At 47.3% G+C, this 18,477-nt stretch overlaps 2 protein-coding genes across 2 annotated transcripts in view; one reads left to right on the top strand and one right to left on the bottom strand.

Annotated features, from left to right (window-relative positions):
• HDAC1 (histone deacetylase 1) overlaps positions 1–16,114 on the top strand; it is a 27,237-nt gene extending 11,123 nt beyond the window's left edge. Inside the window, exons 4-14 of the mRNA XM_027864546.1 lie at positions 2,825–2,899; positions 3,423–3,561; positions 4,011–4,152; positions 5,412–5,504; positions 8,949–9,057; positions 9,442–9,582; positions 11,174–11,282; positions 11,381–11,511; positions 11,984–12,136; positions 12,731–12,779; positions 15,233–16,114. Of these exons, the coding sequence (XP_027720347.1) occupies positions 2,825–2,899; positions 3,423–3,561; positions 4,011–4,152; positions 5,412–5,504; positions 8,949–9,057; positions 9,442–9,582; positions 11,174–11,282; positions 11,381–11,511; positions 11,984–12,136; positions 12,731–12,779; positions 15,233–15,260 (1,169 nt within the window). The 3' untranslated portion in view covers positions 15,261–16,114. The remainder of the gene's footprint in view (positions 1–2,824; positions 2,900–3,422; positions 3,562–4,010; positions 4,153–5,411; positions 5,505–8,948; positions 9,058–9,441; positions 9,583–11,173; positions 11,283–11,380; positions 11,512–11,983; positions 12,137–12,730; positions 12,780–15,232) is intronic.
• A 321-nt stretch (positions 16,115–16,435) lies between these two features.
• MARCKSL1 (MARCKS like 1) lies at positions 16,436–18,470 on the bottom strand. Its single transcript, XM_027864631.1, has 2 exons — positions 18,385–18,470; positions 16,436–17,673 (listed from the first exon to the last, which is right to left on the bottom strand). The coding sequence occupies exons 1-2, from the start codon at positions 18,460–18,462 to the stop codon at positions 17,167–17,169; spliced, it is 585 nt and encodes a 194-aa protein (XP_027720432.1). The 5' UTR covers positions 18,463–18,470; the 3' UTR covers positions 16,436–17,166.
• Between the last annotated feature and the right edge of the window lie 7 nt (positions 18,471–18,477).

Here is an 18,477-nt window from a genome sequence, read left to right as displayed (position 1 = left end):
TACTACTACTACTACTACTACTACTACTACTACTACTACTACTACTACTACTACTACTACTACTAATAATAATAATAATAATAATAATACCCTACCTAGAAAGCATTTTGCAAGACTTTAACATACTATAGAGGTGTGAATTGTTAATATTATTTTGTACTTAATGCTAATAATTTGTGATCACTTGTGGAGTACTAGGAAACCTGTAATTTTGCTATTATCACCATTTACAGCAGGGTTGATGGCAAAAGTTAAGGCAGAAAACATTCACAGGTCCTTGATCGAATGGAGGGTCTCAGGCAGAGTGCTACTCATGGCACCATGGAGAGCTGGGAAAGCTGAAGGCCTTTGGGGTCCCGAAGAGTGGGTGGCTCTTTAGTTGTCAGGGTCTGTTGCCATAGGGGAGAGCTGGGCCAACTCAGCTGATGGTAGGCACAGAGCAGAAGCTGGAGCAGAAACAGCTTCTGTACAAACCATCCCGATTTTCTCTGTGTACGTCCTCCACTGATTCTTAGTCATTTAGGAAATCTTTGCCATGTGCCTTTCTCAGCCCTGGAGAAATGGCCCCACTTTTGGCTCCACCAGTCTATTTAATGGGCATATGCCACTCCAGGAGGTTCTGCTGTCTGCTGAGATGTTCTTTGAGAATGTTTGATGGAGCAGATGCCTCCCTTATGAACTGGGGCAGCCTTTCCTTCACCTGCTCTCTGGGCTGGGCTTTAAAAGTACTACTAGTAAGGAACAAACTGCCTGTAGGATATTAAGCTGTTCCTCTGCTATTTGCAGAGTGTTTTACGTATGATAGTCCTACAGTGCTTAGAGGGGGATGGAAGCCTTCAGGCCTCTACTTCCTTTTCCAAGAAATTTTCCTTAGCATAGCATACTGACCTAGCCGACCACATAGAGAGGCAGCAGAGCTTAGTGGCCAGAGTGACCTTGGTTCAAACCCTGCCCTGGCAAGTCACCTAACCTCTTACCCTCTGTTTCCTTATTTATAAAATGGGGACCATTCCTCTGTGTTTTGGATCCCTTTGGCAGTTTGGAAAAACCTATGGACTTTTCCTCAAGATTTTTTTTAATATAATTAAAGGAAATGCTGGATTTCAGTTAGAAGTTAGTGAAAATAAAGATGTAATTTTTCCCCTATTCTAGTTGATGTTCTCCCTGAAATCTCTGGAGGTCCACAGAGCCCAGGTTAAGAACTTCTGTTCGGCTCTCTTCATTGTGAAGCCCTCTGTAGAGGCTGTGAGTGCTTTATTGCACTATACAAGTGCCCGGTATGCTGATGAAAGTGCAGTCAAGCTACCTCTTCTTTCCCAGAGCACTAGCAATGTAGGCTGTGGTGGGGGAACACTCACTGGTGGGGTAGGAGGTGGGTTCCAGTGCCGGCTTTGCCATCGACTCTCCTCAGGTGATGCCTTTCCCTGCCTGTAACCAGAGATTTGACTAGATGATCCATCCCTGAAGGCTTTTCTAGTGCTAAAATTCTATGATGTTGAGTTTTGGGCTGGTTTTTTTTTTTGTTTGTTTATTTGTTTTTATATGAATGTTGGACTAGAAGAAAAGTTTCATTTCCTTTGCCAAACATTTGCCTGTTCCCTGAATTCTTTGTGCTGGTGCTTGGAGTCTGAGCAGTGTAAGTTCTTACCACACTTGAACCTCAGTTGGCCAGCCCCTTGAAGGAGGAAGTAAAAGGGAGCTGCCTTTGTGTAAATAGCCTGGACTGTGAGAGACCAAAGTTCGTGCTGATACAACCTGCTGGTGTTTGCTCCAGGTATAGGGGCTCCAGCTACCAGTCTTCTCTCTAGTCCCCTCAGAGATGCCCCTCATTGGAATACCTCCCAACGGTAGTGCATGGTTCAGGTCAGGGCGTATTTTTTAGTTAACTCATCTTTTGAGACATTAGTCCAGTGCTTATTTGGTCCAAAGCAGGCTGGTAACCCTTTTCCATTTCAGAAGGCTAGCTTGATATACCAAGCGAGTTGTTAGTGGCTAATGTGCTTCCTCTCTCCACTCATTCCCTTTTTGTTCCATGCATATGTTATCTGCATGTATAGACACACACACACACACACCCGCATCAGTTTTGTACCATTATTTACTCAGATCTGGTGGTAAAACTTATTCTCTGGTTGTTATTTGTAGAGAACGCAGCATAGTGCAGTGGTGGGAGCATTGGATTTTAATCAAGAGTCCTAGGTTTTAATCTCACTTCAGACACAAGTTGAGTGACCATGAACAAGTCACTAAAAGCTCAGTGCTTTAGTTTCCTCATCTGTAAAATGGGAATAATAATACTTGAACTCTCAGTATCGTAGAATTGTGGTAAGGTGCCAAGTTCTAAACAAATGTAATTGTTACCTCCTGCAGTGATTAGTGACGATTTCTGCTCTGCCTATCTCCTGGGTTGGGAGAATCACATGAAGTAATATGTATGAAAGCACTTTGAAAAAATACAAAGTTTCTCTAGAGCCTGAGGGAGAGGTATGTGGGGCAGAGGAAAGGGCATGGTATTCTCTGCTCTGTAAAGTAAACGTGGTATGTTATTTGTTGTTCTCAGAGTTCATTTAATGCACATCTAACAAGTGGGAAAGAGACCCTCGAGGATTCTTTTCTTTTTGGTTAGTCTTGAAAGGATTGTGCTTTTGAGATTGTTCTGCTGCATAGGAGGCCCAGGACTTGCTCTTATTCAAAAGTGTAGAAGTGGGGAACCTAGTCTTGGAACAGAACTCCAGTATTTCTCAATGGTGGAGGATTCAGATCTCTTAATGAAACGTCAAGGGGAGGTCTTGAGGACTAACTTTTTGCCTTACTCTTTTTCAAGTTAACGTTGGTGAAGACTGCCCAGTGTTTGATGGCTTATTTGAGTTCTGTCAGTTATCCACCGGCGGATCTGTGGGTAAGGAGCTTCTGTCCTTCCTTTTAATGGCTTGGCTGTGGTAGAACAGAGATGACTGGAGTCTCTACTGCACAGTTGACCTCTTAAACTTTGGTCATGGTAGTGCCTCGTCTTCATCAGTGCTTATGTTAGGATGTACAAAATGTTATTTGGGCCGACCATCATTTGGTTACTGAAAGCCATATCTCCCTCAGACATCTTTGAGCCCTGAGACATTTTAGGGAGAGTCTGATAATTGTCTTCAAAGGGGTATTAGAACTCAAACGATTTTATTCTTATAACTCTTACCTGGAATTGATTTGTATGTGGGGCCTAGACCAGTGACAAGTAGAAGTTTACTTCCTGCTGTATCCTAATACTTTCTGCACTATAGTGAGATTGGGGGGAACTATTGCTGGTTGGGAGTTGAATTGTTTGGTACAATTATAGCTTTGGCTTCCTGGTGTCTTGGGAGGTAGGGTAGGGGAGAGAAGAGGATATTCAGGGAGCTCCCTAACTGACAGGGTCTTTTTCCTCCCTGCAGCAAGTGCGGTGAAACTTAATAAACAGCAGACGGACATTGCTGTGAACTGGGCTGGGGGCCTGCACCATGCTAAGAAGTCTGAAGCTTCTGGCTTCTGTTATGTCAACGATATTGTGTTGGCCATCCTGGAACTGTTAAAGTATGTTCATCCTTATATCCTTGGGTGTGGGGGCACCTTAGTTCAGCCCTCTATCCTGCTGTGCAGAATTCCTTAGTGTACTTCTCCTTAGAGTGCAATGACAGGGAAGGTGCTGATGAGTGTTTACAGTCACTCATCACAGTGGTGTGAGCCTAAGAGAGAGGCTCAGGGAGTGACTCAGAAGCACTTCTCAGACCCCAGGTTTGGAAATGGCCAGTGTGGCCTGACCTGGTCCTATCTGATCAGATGTTGGCTCACTCACTCTCTTGGCCCATTCCAGCCTCTGGACACAACCAGCTGCGCTCTTTGTCATCCTCACCATTTAACCCTTGTGATTAGAGATCCTTGAGGGAGGCTACCAACCTGGTAAGCAGGGACATAGTGCCCTGTGCTGGGGTTACCTCATTTCCTGAAGTGGCCTAGGCCCCCTGACCTGCTTCTGATCCTAGGTACCACCAGAGGGTGCTGTACATTGACATTGACATTCACCATGGCGATGGCGTGGAAGAAGCTTTCTACACCACTGATCGGGTCATGACAGTGTCCTTTCATAAGTATGGAGAGTATTTCCCCGGAACGGGTGACCTGCGGGTGAGAGCTCCATCCTGGCAACAGCCAGCTGTCTTCCGGGTCTAACTCTCATGCCTCATCACTAAAAACCACTTCCTTTCCCTTCCACCATTTAGAGCTGAGCACTTAGGCTCAGCCTTGTGCTCCCACTGTCAGCTGTAGCTCTGTGGGGAGGAAATGGAGGGGGGTGTTCCAGTCTATTAGCATGTCAGCAAAGGCTGGTTTGGGGCTAGAGTCAGCATATCCAGATATCCTGTGAATCTCAGGTTTTGGTGACAGTGTCCAGGCACTGCCTAGAATGAACCATTTGCTTACTTTATCTTACAGTCCCACAAGTATGAAAGTGAATGAAATAAAAAGAACCACATTTGCTGTTTCCCCTGGCCCTGGGCAGTAAGGTGCCACCTATAGCTACTTCGTTCACTGGCAGCACAGCTATTTACTTCGGTCAATATGGGACAACAGACATCTGCTTCCTAGAGTGTAGAACCATCTAAAATTGTGAAGCTCTTTGGAAGATGGCCCCAACCCCTCTTCTCTCTTCTCTCCTTCCTTTCCTCTCTCCCCCCTAGTTCATCAGGAGATAATCCTTAGGGGAAGCAGGTGTGGATTAGTAGAAGAGCACTGGATTTGAATCCTGACAATGCTACTTTACCACCTGTGTGACCCTGTGCCAATCACTTCTGAGCTGAAGTTTCCTAATCTATTAAATGAGTGGGTTGAACTGAATGATTACCTAAGGATCCTTCTAGCTCTAAATCCCATGAGCCCACAGAGTAGGGGGCACTCTGTTGAGAATGATCTTACAGGTAGGCCCTAGAAATTGTTGCCTGACACCTAGTCCTAAGAGACAATTGTCATGATAACCTTCCCATCAGTAGCATGAGGTGGGACGTGATGTGTGGTGTGTCTGTTTCAGTGAATGACTGATCACATGGATCTATGTCCCCTCCCAGAGCTGTGGCAGTTCTATCTGCAGTGGCCTTGCGCCTGCCCAGGGACAGATATTTTGTTGATCGTGGTCATTGTGAAATGATGAAAAGGCTTGCTGCTGACATCTGGGCAAGGGTTCAGAAAGACCATGCTTTTTGAGGGATGCGGTGGGGGGAGTCCCTTGCTAGCAGCTCTGTCCCTTTACACTCCCTCCAGTTGAACTCAACAATTCTGGTTAATCTTGTTCTTTCTTTCCAAAGTTCTATTTTTCTTTTTCCTCTTGAGCCCTTGGCTTCTCTTTTCCTCTATCTTCACCTCGTTTTGCTTTGATGTCCCTTTTAAACCAGGACATTGGAGCTGGCAAAGGCAAATACTACGCTGTCAACTACCCACTTCGAGATGGGATTGATGACGAGTCTTATGAGGCCATTTTTAAACCAGTGAGTATCATGCCCCCACCCACCCAGTTTAGTCCCTTGAGACCAAGACAAGAGGAAGACTTCCTCCAGTGTGGCTATGAGAGCCCATTTACTATTGCTGGTTGGCTAGAAGAGGAGGACCTGGTACATATTAACTCTAGGGGTTGGCTAGGAGATACTGATGGTTAATGAATAGATTATCAAGCACCTGCCATGTGCACAGTTCTGCTCTCATTGCTATGGGGTAGTAGAAAGATATATTGCATTTGACCACTGCCCTTAGCGGGAGAATGTTGATAAACGTCCCGTGAGTTGTGTAAGACAGTACTATAAGTAACAAGGTGGTTCAAAGGAGGGATAGCTTAGAGGGGAGATTTCTTGGAGGAACTGGGCCTAGATCCTGAGACTTTGGGTAGCCTTGGCAGGATCTGGAGATAGCAGTGTGAGGTTAGGACAGACTAAGCAAGGTTTCATTTCAGCAAACCTTCATTAAATTCCTACCAAGTACAATGCATTGTGCTAGCTGCTGCTTTGGTAGATTCAAAGATAAATGTGATATAGGCCATTTTAAAGTATGCAAATCTAAACAATGGAGAGGAGCAGGATTCCAGGCATGGAAAGCACCCAGTCTGGAGGGAATGTTCTGTTTGAGGAACAGCCAGGAAACCAGCATCTCAGCATTGAAGAGGGTGGGGAAGGGACTGGGGTTAAGAAGGCTGGAAAAGTCGGAAAGGGCTAGGTTATGAAGGACTTTGAAGGCCACCAAACGGGGTTTCATATTTGATCTCAGAGGTGATACGGAGCTGCTGGAGTGTATTAAATGAGAGGATAACGTGATCAGATGTGCATTTTAGGAAGAACAGTTTGGCAGCCTAGTGGAGGTTGGATTGGAATGGAGAGAGATCTGAGGCCGCCAGGAGACTAGCCCGTAGGCTTGCTGTCTATCGTGAGCTATCATGATCCAGGTGAAGGTGGCCAGGGCCTTCATCAGGGTGGGTGCAAGTGTCAGAAGTGGAAGGGAGCAGTGTTTAAAAGAATTTGAAGATAGCTACAACAGGATTTGACTTTTGATTGGGTATGGGAACTAAGTGAGGATGGCATCTAGGTTCTGTGAGCCTGGGTGACTGGGGGGGTGGTGCTGGCCTCTGCAGTAATAGGGAAGTTAGGAAGAGGGGAAGGTTGGGGGGGGGAGAAAGAGTTCCATTTTGGAATTGTTGGAAGTTAAAGTTGTCTACGAGACATCTAGTTTTATATGTCCTATAGGTAATTGGAGATGTGAGACTGGAAGTCAGCAGAGAGATTAGGGCTGGACCTATAAACCTGAGAATTATTTGTATTGAGATGAGAATTGAATCTGTGGGAGCTGATGAGATCACCAGGTGAGACAGCATAGAAGGAGAGAGGAACCCAGGACACAGCCTTGGAGGGAGGAATCCCCCTAGAGGGTTATTAGATGTGAAACAGATTGAAGATGCAGGAAAGCGCACAGAGAAGAAACCATCAAACAGGAGGAGAACAAGGAGAAAGCAGTGTCATGGAAACCTGGAGAGAAGAGAATATCAAGGAGAAGGTCGTTGACAATGTCAGAGGCTACAGAGAGGTCAAGAAGGATGAATATTGAGAGACAGCTAATAGATTTGGCTTTAAGATTTTATTAGATTGAATTACGAACTTGTTAGTCATTTTGGAGAGAGCTGCTTCAGTTGAATGATGAGGTCGGATGCCAGGCTACAAAGAGTTAAGAGAGAAAGAAGAAAGGAAGTGGAGACACCTTTTCTTGGAGTTTAGCCATAAATGAGAGGAAAGATATAGGACAGTTGCTCTCAGGGATAGATCAAGTTTTTGAGGATAGGGGAGACATGGGCATGTTTGCAAGCAGCAGGGAAGCATCCAGTAGGCAGGGAAAGGTTGAAGAAAAGTGAAGGTAAGGATGCTAGAGGAGCAGTCAGACTGCTGGAGAAGATGGGGTGAAACGGGTTCCCCTCTATTGTAAGACAAGCATAAGGAGGAGACAGTGGTAGGAGGCCTCTCAGTGATGAGTTGGAGAAGAGGGAAGAAATGAGAGCTCTTAGCAAATAAATGGCCTTATTTTTTCAGTGAAATATGAAGCAAGCTGGAATGGAAAGGGGAGGGGGGAACCATGGCAATTTTGAGAGGAATCAAAAAGTTGGAAAAGCCATTATGGTAAATGGGTTAATGAATTAAGTTTTAGAGGATTGTCTTGTAGCAGTGAGGGTCTTGAATGACATAACATAAGTTTTTTATAGTGTACCCAGTCAGTGTGGTTTTGTGATTTTCTCCAGTTTTTGTTCAGCATGTGAATAGGAGTAAAGGTAGTGAATGGTGAGAATAATCTAAGACTGGCTTTTGGTAGGGCAAGATCTTTGAAAAGATTAGATTACAGTGTCAAGTTGAACTGGTTCACCAGGGGGCCAAGATGGGAAAGGGAGAAGAGTCACTGTTGTAAGGGTAATGACCTAGGAAAGAATGAAGGCTTGGAGGATTTGGAGGGTCATGGTGAGGAAGAATGTCCAGGAGGTCTGTAGACAACAACTGCCAGAATCTTGATTGAGTGATAAATATGGATTGAGTGAATCTCACAGAAGGAGAGGTTACTGAGTGAAGGAAAACCCAGAAATGGCATAGGGTATTTCAGTGAGTGGGGAATGTGAGTGAAAGTGAAACTAGCACTGGGAAGAGTGGTCAAAGAATCTGTGTGGTCAGGAGGGAACCAAGTCTCACTGAATGCAAGAAGGGAGTAAGTCAGGGAAAGCTACGGGGTGGGCATTTCCTGAGAGTAGAGTGAAAGGATTGGATGGCTTCAGAGTAGAGCAGGATGAAAAGACAGGAGGAGCACAAGAGGAAGACAGGACAAATAACTGTGATCCACAGAAGAGATACGCAGGTGAAGTGTCCTGAGAAGGCTTTATTGGATGAGGTGGCCAGCGAAGGAAAGGACTTGGAATCAGTTCTGAGTGAGCATGGAGTACAGGGACAGAGGTGGGAGAAGGCAGGACAACAACAAAAGATGGAGAGTTTCTACATTGTCTAGAACGTAGGTTTATGAAGAGAAGTTATATGAGAGGGCTAGAAAGAGAGAAAATGGAATTTTTTTTTTTCATGGGGGCAAACAGTTGAAATGGAGGGTGAAAGATCTGCCTTGGGGAAGAATGGAGAGCTAAGTAGCCCTGCCGGCCTTGGATGTCCTGCCAAACATGGGTTAGTGAGAACTAGCGCTGCATTTGGAGTCAGCTCACCTGGGTTTGAATCCTCCTCATTCTTCTTAGTACTTAATGACTTTGGCCAAGCCACGTCCAACCTTCAGGCCTCTGTTTCTCAGATACTACTAAATAAGAGTATTAGATTAGAGATGGTGATCTTTACAGTGTCTTTCAGCTCTAAATCCTATCCTTGACCACAGTGTGGTTATCTCAGCATAGTGGTGATCTAGGCATGTCTTTTCAGGTTATGTCCAAGGTGATGGAAACCTTTCAACCCAGTGCAGTGGTCTTGCAGTGTGGTTCTGATTCTCTGTCTGGAGACCGATTAGGTTGTTTCAACCTTACCATTAAAGGTAAATGGAAGGGTAGAGGTCAATACAGAGTCCTACTGATTCTGCCTAATCTGTCCCCCATGCTTGGAATGCACTCCTTCAACAAGGCTTCTACAAATTCCTGGTTTCTTTCCAAAGTTCACGGCAAATACCACCTACTACATGAAGCCTGTCCTGACTCCTCTTAGTTAATAAGGCTGTCAAAAACCTCACAGTATCTTACTTTTATCCTGTGTCTATTTTGTATATACTTAATGATTATGTGTTGTCTCCCTTAATAGAATACAAGCTCCTTGAGGGCAGTCTGTTTCATTTTTTGTGTTACTATCTCCAATACTAACACCTCCATAGGTACTTGATGATATATGTTGATTTAAAAAAAAACCTTCTCTTTGCTCTACTTAGGCCATGCCAAGTGTGTGGAATTTGTCAAGAGCTTCAATCTACCCATGCTGATGCTGGGAGGGGGTGGCTACACCATCCGCAATGTAGCCAGGTGCTGGACCTATGAGACAGCTGTGGCCTTGGACACAGAGATCCCCAATGGTAAAGTTGAATTTGGGCTGAGGAGATGGAACCTGGGGGGACAGGTCTGGCTTATGCTCCCTCTGGAGCCAGCTAACCTCCTGTGGGTTGTTACCCATCTAGGACTGTTCCAAGAGGTTTCACAGCCTTTATTCCTACTTCATTTGATGACAAGAGTGCCAGAGCTGGGTTAGAATCTCAGCTTGCTGTGTAACCTTGCATGTGGTGGAGTGGAAAGTGTCTGCCATTTGGAATCCTTTGGGTTCTCAGTCATTTACTTTTATGACTTTAGGAAAGTTATATAAACCTTCTGTGGGCCTTTGCCTACTTAAAAGAAAAGGGAGAAGGGGAAAGGTTGGATTAGATCTTTTGTAAGTTTTATCTCAGCTTTGTATCCCATAATCATTCAACCTCTAAGCCCCAGATTTCTCATCTATAAAATAGGGATAATACCAGTATTGTTTATCTTCCAGGCTTGTTGTAAGGAGAAAAGCATTTAAAAACTTTAAGCAGCATATAAATGTGAATAATTGTCATTATTTGTAATCTGCAAAGCCCCTTCTTCCCTTTTCTCCCCCCATTTTGTAGAAGAGAAAATCTGAGACCTGAAATAGGAAGCTAACTAGCCTAAATCACATAGTGAGTTAGTGAAAGCCTTTGGCAAGTAGTCTTCCATCACTGATCCTATGACCTGTGACCAGTGGTTCCCAACTTTTTTTTTTGGTTCTTTGAACCACTCTTTCAAAAGCAAAAATGTATTGTGAACAGCCAGGATAATTCAATATACAGTTCATAATATTCATAAGCAATTCTTTAATGCTAAGGAACCATTAAAGGATTTTTAGCCTGAACCTTAGACCAGTGGTGTCAAACAAATTCCTCAAATAGAAATGGATTCCTGTGAGCACATACTAACTTAGAAAACTACAAGTTAACATTATCTGTGTTGTGTTGTATTTTTATTTATTTTGTAAAAATGTTTCCCAGTTACATTTTAATCAGCCATGCATGCTGGCCAAATTTGATACCTCTACACCTTAAACCGTTACCTTGAATCACTAAATAACAAATCAGCCATCTGACAGATAAGCAGGAAGTACTGGCTGGATATGGGGAGTTGTTGATTAGAAATTTTTTTTTAACATTAGAAATTTTCAGCAGTTCATGACCTGAATCACATACAAGACACACAATCTTAAAAGTCAGGGATAAAGAGAAATAAGTGTCTGACATGGCAACATAATGCAGTGAACTGAATGCTAGATTTGGTATCAGCTCAGTGAAAATATCAGCTCTGTTACTACCTGTGTGACCCTGGGCAATTCACCTAACTTCCTGGGCCATAATTTCCTCATCTACAAAATGAGGCAGTTGACTAGAAATTGAATCTCTGGCTCTAAATCTTAGAATCTTTTTTGACTACTGATTCTCCTTTTGGGCAGCTTCACTGAAAAGCTGGAGCATCCTCAGACCCACCACCTGCCCCAGTCATTTCCTCATTTATATGTTATTCTGGAGAGGGCGTATGATTTGCTCAGTTTCATGGGGACAATGGACAGTCCACATCTTCTGACTCCTCTGTCCTGTCTCCTCTCTCCAAAACTTTCAACAGAACTTCCCTACAATGATTACTTTGAATACTTTGGACCGGATTTCAAGCTTCATATCAGCCCATCTAACATGACAAACCAGAATACCAATGAGTACTTGGAAAAGATCAAGTGAGTGCTTCCCGCTTACAGTTTTACCCCCTTTTATTTGCACCATCCTTCCCCCAACTTTGTGACACAGAATTTTGCTTGCTTTTCTTGGGCCTCAGGCAGAGGTTGTTTGAGAACCTTCGGATGTTGCCACATGCCCCTGGTGTCCAGATGCAGCCCATTCCTGAGGATGGGATACAGGAGGACAGTGGGGATGAGGATGAGGAAGATCCTGACAAGCGCATTTCAAGTAGGTTTCTGGAGGAAGGAGAATGCTGTCTGGAACGAGTAGGGAAGGAACCTGGTGACACAGTGGAAAGTACATTGGATTTGGAAGCAGAAGGGCCTGGGTTTGAGTCCCAACCCTATTTACCAAGGTTATCCAAAGGGCAAGTCACTACTTCTCTTAAGGAAAATTTCTAAAGTTCCTTTCAGTTCTCATTGTATGCCATTTTGTGGATAACTTGTTTTTACATGTCCTTTCGCCTGAAATGATGCCTTATGTGGGATGCAGGGATCTCTCCTGTTGTCCAGTTTGTGTAGCCACAGGTTGAGCAGTCGTTTACCTCCCCCCTCTGGGGGTTGTCAGGAGTCTTCATCCGAGCATGGAGTCCTTCAGTTGAGGAGAGGAATTGAGATGGGCATTAGATGTTTGTTAGGCTGTCTTGGGCCAGAGGCGCTGCGTAAACTTCATGCCTTCGGCCTCTGCTTTCTCCCCTCAGTATGCTCCTCAGACAAGAGAATTGCTTGTGAGGAGGAGTTTTCAGACTCAGACGAGGAAGGTGAGGGCGGTCGAAAGAACTCATCCAACTTCAAGAAAGCCAAGAGGGTCAAAATGGAAGAGGAGAAAGATCGAGAGCCAGAGGAGAAAAAAGGTGGGTAGGTCCCTGGGCAAGACTTCCAATGCCTGAGCTCAGGGCAGAAGGGAGGCCTCAAACCCATCAGTGCCTGAGGGCCTCTGCAGGGCTGCTCATGCCTCTTGTCTGTTCCCTGAAGTGTCAGGGTGCACAAAAGAACAAGAGCTGACTTGTAATCCAGCTGGGCTGACTCATCTCCCATCAGGCCCTCCAGCCTGTTGATGTGACCCATCTCCCCATAGCCAATAGTGACTCTTCCATACCACCCAAGCCCTTTCCCTGCCACCTCACACTTCCCAGGGGGGCCAGCTCCTCTTAGCCGCCCAGAAAACTAGTCAGACCAGTTTGTCCTTGGGTCTGGTCCCTCCAACACCGGGCAGCAGCCTATGGAGCTTGGGGGAATACCTGTCCTTTGGGCTGCCCTGGCTTTGCCCAGCAGGGAAGTGGTGATACAGTTCTGCCTGGGAGATGCAGGAACTCCTAACATCTTGGCCTGCTCTGGTCTAGGTCTAGTACTGGGCAGGTGACAGTGGGTGGGCTAGGAGAGTATCGAGTTGGAGGAAATAGGATAGTGAGATTTCAGTTTGTCGTCCCTGACATCATCTATTTCAGAGGCAAAAGAGGAGGAGAAGACGAAGGAAGAGAAACCTGAAGCCAAAGGGTAAGTGAAGAGTTGAGCTGGGGGGTGGGGGCTGGAGACAGCATTGGTCCTGTTTCCAAAAAAGTCCTGGCCTTCCTTTATCCAGCTGGCTACCTTTGACACATAATGAAGGGGAACCTTCATCATAATTGACAAGAAGGTCCTTTAATGGATTACAGACAGTTTCTTGCTTTATGCCAGTTCAATTTTACATAAAGATTTCGGAAAGAAATCTGCATTCTCCCCCCCAGAAAAGTTACAAAAATGCCTTAGGCAAAGCAGATGCTGTACTTTAAGATGCTGTAGGATGCAGGCAGTGTGAACTATGGTGGGAAGCCTAGAAGCGGCTCTAAGTCAGTTCCCACCTGTCTGCAGATATTGAGTAGTAACTGCCTCTCTGTTCAGTAGTGAGCCTTCTATTGTCACCATGGCTGGTGGCAAACTGTTCTTGAGGGGAACAGCAGACCATCTCCTAAGCATAAGCTTAGGACTCGGAAATGAAAAGAAAAATAATTAGAAAATATGAAGGAGGCCAGAAATTGTCATCAATGGCATGTGAACTTAGTTTTGTGGTGTCAACTGTGAACACCATAGTGAAGGATGAGACAGTGCTTGCATGGTCAGCAATTGAAGGTGCTCTTCTGGAGATGTGGATAGACCACCAGACTCGGACGAATATTCCTTTAAGGTTGATGACAATTCCAACCAAGGCTCAAAGCCTCTTTGAAGATTTAAAGGTAAAGTACCGTGAAGAAACAGGTATTTATGGCAAGCAGTGGTTGGTTTGCACAATTTAAAAAGTCATAGGATTTCATAATGTATGTACAAGTATCAAGAGAGGCTGCCAGTGTAGATATTCAAGCAGCAAAGAGGTTCTCAGAGTAATAGATGAAGGTCCCTACTTGCAGGAGCAGATCTTTAATGTAGATGAAACCGGTCTATTTTATCAAAGAATGCCACCTGCATCTCTGGAGGAAAAAAACTATGCCAGAACATAAAGCTTGGAAAGATAGTGAGGGAATGCATCTAGGATTGCAAATTAAAACCTGTTCTTGCACCACTCAGAAAATCCCAGAGCAGGCTGAGGAACCTTTGGCCTTAAGACCACATGTGGCCTTCTAGGTCCTTAAGTGCCACCTTTTGACTGAATCCACTCTCCAAGCAAGGATTTGTTTTGTAAAATTAGGATTCAGTCAAAAGGCAGCACTTAAGGACCTAGAAGGTCACATGTGGCTTTAAGACTGATCCCCACCTCTGTGAGTATTGAAAGGAATCAGCAAGGCAACACTTGTATTATTTCACTAAGCCAAAGGCATAGATAACCTTTATCATCTTTGAACAGTGGTGTATGCGCTGTTTTGAAGTTAAGTTTTGTGATGATAATGGTATTCCTTTCAAGATTCTCCTTTCATGTTATTCTTCCTGTCTTGGATGATTTTATCGAAAACGTCTTCTAAGCTACCTCATTATAACAACCTTTGGACAAAGGAGTGATTGGTAATTTCAAGGCATTTATGCACTACATTTGTTCGAGCACTTGTAGCTTTGGATGCAGATAAGGACTTGACGTAGATTTCTGGAAGTTCTATAATATTTAGCGTGCAATCTGGGATATTGCTAAGGCATGGGAAGATGTAATAGAAGCATGTATGAAGACAGTTGGGGAAAAAAGTGTGCCTGCAGTTCCTTTCCCAGTTTTCTAGTGAATTTGACATGGATGAAATGTTTGAAGAAGTGAGTAACAAGGTTGTAAAATTAGCACAAGAATCGGAGCCAGAAGTGAAGGAGAATGATGTGGAGGAGTTGATAGAGTCTCAGGGAGAACTGTCGATGGATCTGATAGAGCTGCTCGCTGCAAAGACCGCAGAGGAAAGGGAAGCTTTGGAGCCAGAGGGCAAACCAGAAAGGGCCGGTGGAAGCCTTTCATCATTTGAGTGAATTTTTTTCTTGTATTGAAAAGATGGATCCAAATACTTTAAGATTTTTAAAAGCTCAAAAACTAGTTGATGTTAATATATATCTTGCTATCCTCAGATATGTAAGGGGAAAAGAGACTCTGTCCAAACATTTGGATAGCTTCATTAAAAAAAAAACAAAACCGCATAGCCACTAGTGATAAAAGGCTAGGTACAGTGGGTGCAGAAGGGGTAATGTATTGCACACCTGGATTAACCTGACAATTCTGTTTATCATGGTGCTGTATTTAATGTATCTGCGTTTTATTTAGTACATTTTATGACTTGTATAAAGGTATTTTGTGTATGCCATTGTTATATAGGCTAAGTAAAGTGGGTGAGTAGGGGCAGATTTGCATTACTCTTTTAGTAGAGGTCTTTGGAATGGTCCTAAAGCAAGAACTGTCTCATGTCTGCCACCATCTACCCCCCTGTGCCACCTGGGTGGGGATCCTGTGGGCTTAGTATGAAGTAGACCAATAATGTCTTTCTAACCTCGGTCCTGTTCCTACTCCACAGGGTGAAGGAGGAGACCAAGTCTGCCTGAGCTCTCCAGCTCTCCTTGGGGCCTGCTGCCCATACCTCCTTTCAGATTCCTTACCCCTACATCCTCAGAGTTTATATTTTCTATGTCTCTCTATTTATATATAATTATATGAGATAGAACTGTCCCCAGAACACAGGAACTAGGGGTTTTGCTGTTAACAGGCTGCCCGATCCAATGCCTTTGTTGCCTTGTACACCTGAGTCCCAGGCAGGTGAATCCATTTCTTTCCTCCCTGTATCGTTTTAAACACAACCCCTTGCCTGACCTGCTGTTTAGGGCCTGGAGCATTTTTCTGGGTGGGTTATTTTTAAATGGCATAGGACACATTGCCCTGGGTGGCTGGGTTGGGTCGTCTCCGCAGCCCCCTTTTCTCCCTCTGTGGGCCTTTTTTATTCCTTTAAATTGAATTTGAAACTTAGTGAAGTTTTTGCAAGGATGACAGGTGATGTGTGTCTGTCCAGCTTCCTCTGGTGGTTCCTGTGTAGGTCCAGGTACTTAGCCAACCACTTTCCCTGTCCTGAAGTGAAGTAAGTTAGCAGCTGCTCATAGGTGCTATGCCTGGTTCCCACAGTCTATGGGCATGTGACAGGGCTGTGCCTTCTGGCTGGTTCACCTATTTTGTTTGACGGGGGCACCTTGTGCTCCCATACCTCTGCAGACTCTAGGCTAAGGGCTCTTGGCTGCCCTTTCAAATAGTCCCCCTTTTTCCCTGGCTAGGAACCCACCAATGTTGACTGGGTTTGTGTGAGAGTAGTCTGGGTTGGGATCTCTGGTGTGGTTTCCATTTTGAAATTATTTTTTGTTTTTTGAAGAACCTTTGTAATAAAACTGGTACATTTTTCTATCTTTGTGAATTAGCTTGGCTTTTCTTGCTGTCAAGTAATTAGGATTGTGGAGACAAGACCTCCCTTTTCTGAGTGAGGGATAGCATTTTATGAGGACTGCTTGAGATTTAGAGAGAAATTAAGGCCTACCCTACCTGAGACTAAGCCCCAAGGGGAATGAGTCATGAGCAATCTCGGTAACCTTCCAGCAAAATACTTCCAAAGGTTTGGTTATGGGGCAGATGGCCACCAGGTCCAGGGAGATTGTAAAGAACCACTAAGATCTAGTCAGTACCAGGCCTTCCTGCTTAAAAGTACCTACACCAAGTACCCCATCCAAATACACACTCATTAGGTCATCACAACAGGGCCTGACATTTATTCCTTTTCCAAATGTTACAGTTAAAACCCAGATGGGAGGTTGGTTTTAGCAGTTAGAAAAAGTCACAAGTTTAGTTTTGGCCATTAAAAATTATTTACAAATGAAGAAAAACGAGACAAACAAGTTGCTTCACATTATACAGATTCCCCCTCCCCCCAGAACCCTTCAGCTCCCCTACAAAGTCAAAAGGAACACACAGCAGGCGCACAAAGCTGGAGTTTGAAACTGATCAAGACATTTATAAAAACCCAACCAGGTTAGCTCCCTCCCAAGCCGGTGGGGCCAGCAGGGGCCGCCGGCACAAAATCCTCTGAATGAGCCCCAGCCCAGAGGCAGCCCACTTCAGCCTCAGCGACTGAGGAGAGCAAGAGCAAACCTACCGGGGAAGAAAGATTAGGGCTCACCAGTGAAAGGGGTAGGAGCAGGGCCTGGAGCTGGGGCTGGGCTGAGCATCTCACTCCACTAACCTAACAGGGAACTGCAGAGCAGGCGGGATGAAGGGGGCTCGCTAGGGGAGGAGGGCAGAGGGGAGGAGAGACAGTCCACAGGGGTCCGAGGTGGGGGGAGAACAGCTCTGCCTGGAGGTCTCAGCTGCCTGTTCTAAGCTGGGCACGGGAGGAGGGCATTGACCCAGCCCGGGGTGGGGGAAGCACAGTCTTTGAACTCGGGAGATGCCCACCTGCCCCTCCCCGCCCGGGGGCTACTCCTTCTGCTCGCCGTCCGGGGCTGGCGTGGGGCTCTGCTCGGGGGCCGGGGCCCCCTCGGCGGCCTGGGGGGCCGGCTCCTCCAACTTTCTGTCGTCGGCCTGAGCCCCCTGGGCCGGGGCGGCCGTGCCATCGGCGGCTGCCTCTTCCTCGCCCCCCTGCAGAGGCCCCTGGCTGCCCGTCGCCTCGGCCTCGGGCGCCCCTTCCTCGGTGGGCGAGGAGCCTGCCGAGTCGCCCCCCGCCTCCTTCCGGTTCCGCTTGAAGGACAGGCCGCTCAGCTTAAAGGGCTTCTTGAAGGAGAATTTCTTCTTCTTCTTGGGCGTCTCCTTGGGCGGCCCCTCGGCCTTGGCCTCACCGCCCGGGCTCTGTGCCGCGGGGCTCGTGGGCTCGATGGCGTCGCCGCTGCCCCGGGCGGCGTCGGCCGGCTCGGCAGGGCCCGGGGGGGCGGCCTCGGCCTCGGCCTTGGGGGGCACGTCTCCGTTGCTCTTCACATGGCCGTTCTCCTGCGGACGGGCAGAGCACAGGGCAGCGCCGTGAGCCGCCTGCGGGGGGAGCTGCGGGGCATTCCCCCCCAACCCCCCCAGGCCCCGGGCCGCCAGGGGGCGCGCGGGGCGGTCGGGCGGGGCCGGCCTGAGGGTCCCGAGAACGCGGCCGGCCGGGCCCGGGCGCATCCCTGCGGGCATCGCCGCGGCCCGCCCCCCCACCCGGCTGGCTGGCTGGCTTTTGTCTCCGCGCCGTCTACGGGCCCCGGGCCCCCGCCCCTCGCCAGGCTCTCCCCCAAGTCATCCCCCCTCCCCGCCCCGCCCGCGCCCTCCTCCTCCTCCTCCGCGCCCCCCCTCCCGGCTCCTCGGGCCGGCCCGAGCGCCCGCCCCACCCCCGCTCGGCGCCCCGGGCTCCGCCTTTGTGCTCTGGGCGCCCGGGCCGCGGCTCGGAACAAAGGCGACGGGCCGGGGGCCGGGCCCAGGTCTCGGCCGGCCGCGCCCCCTCCCTCCCGCGCTCCCTCGCTCCGCTCTCCCTCCGCCCGCCGGGAGCAGCAGCGGAGCAGAGAACAAAAGGCGCGGGGGGAGGGGGAGGGGGCGCCGCGTGTCCCGGGCGGGCGGGCGAACGGGCACAAAGCCCGCGGCCCGAGGGAGGAGGACGAGGAGGACCGCGGGGAGGAGGGCGGTCCGGCCCGCGCCATCCCGGCCCCGGCCCGGTCCAAAGAGCGCACCCACCTGTCCGTTGGCCTTGGCGGGGGCCGCCTCGTCGGCGCTCACGTCGCCCCGGGGCGCTTTCGAGCTCTGGCTGCCCATGGTCGGGGGGGGGGG

The sequence above is a fragment of the Vombatus ursinus genome, unplaced genomic scaffold (genome assembly GCF_900497805.2).
Source record: "Vombatus ursinus unplaced genomic scaffold, bare-nosed wombat genome assembly UNPS02014775.1, whole genome shotgun sequence".
In the NCBI taxonomy this organism is placed as follows: Eukaryota; Metazoa; Chordata; class Mammalia; order Diprotodontia; family Vombatidae; genus Vombatus; species Vombatus ursinus.
The sequence above is the reverse complement of the archived record's forward strand: the minus strand, read 5'-3'. Positions and strand labels throughout refer to the sequence as shown.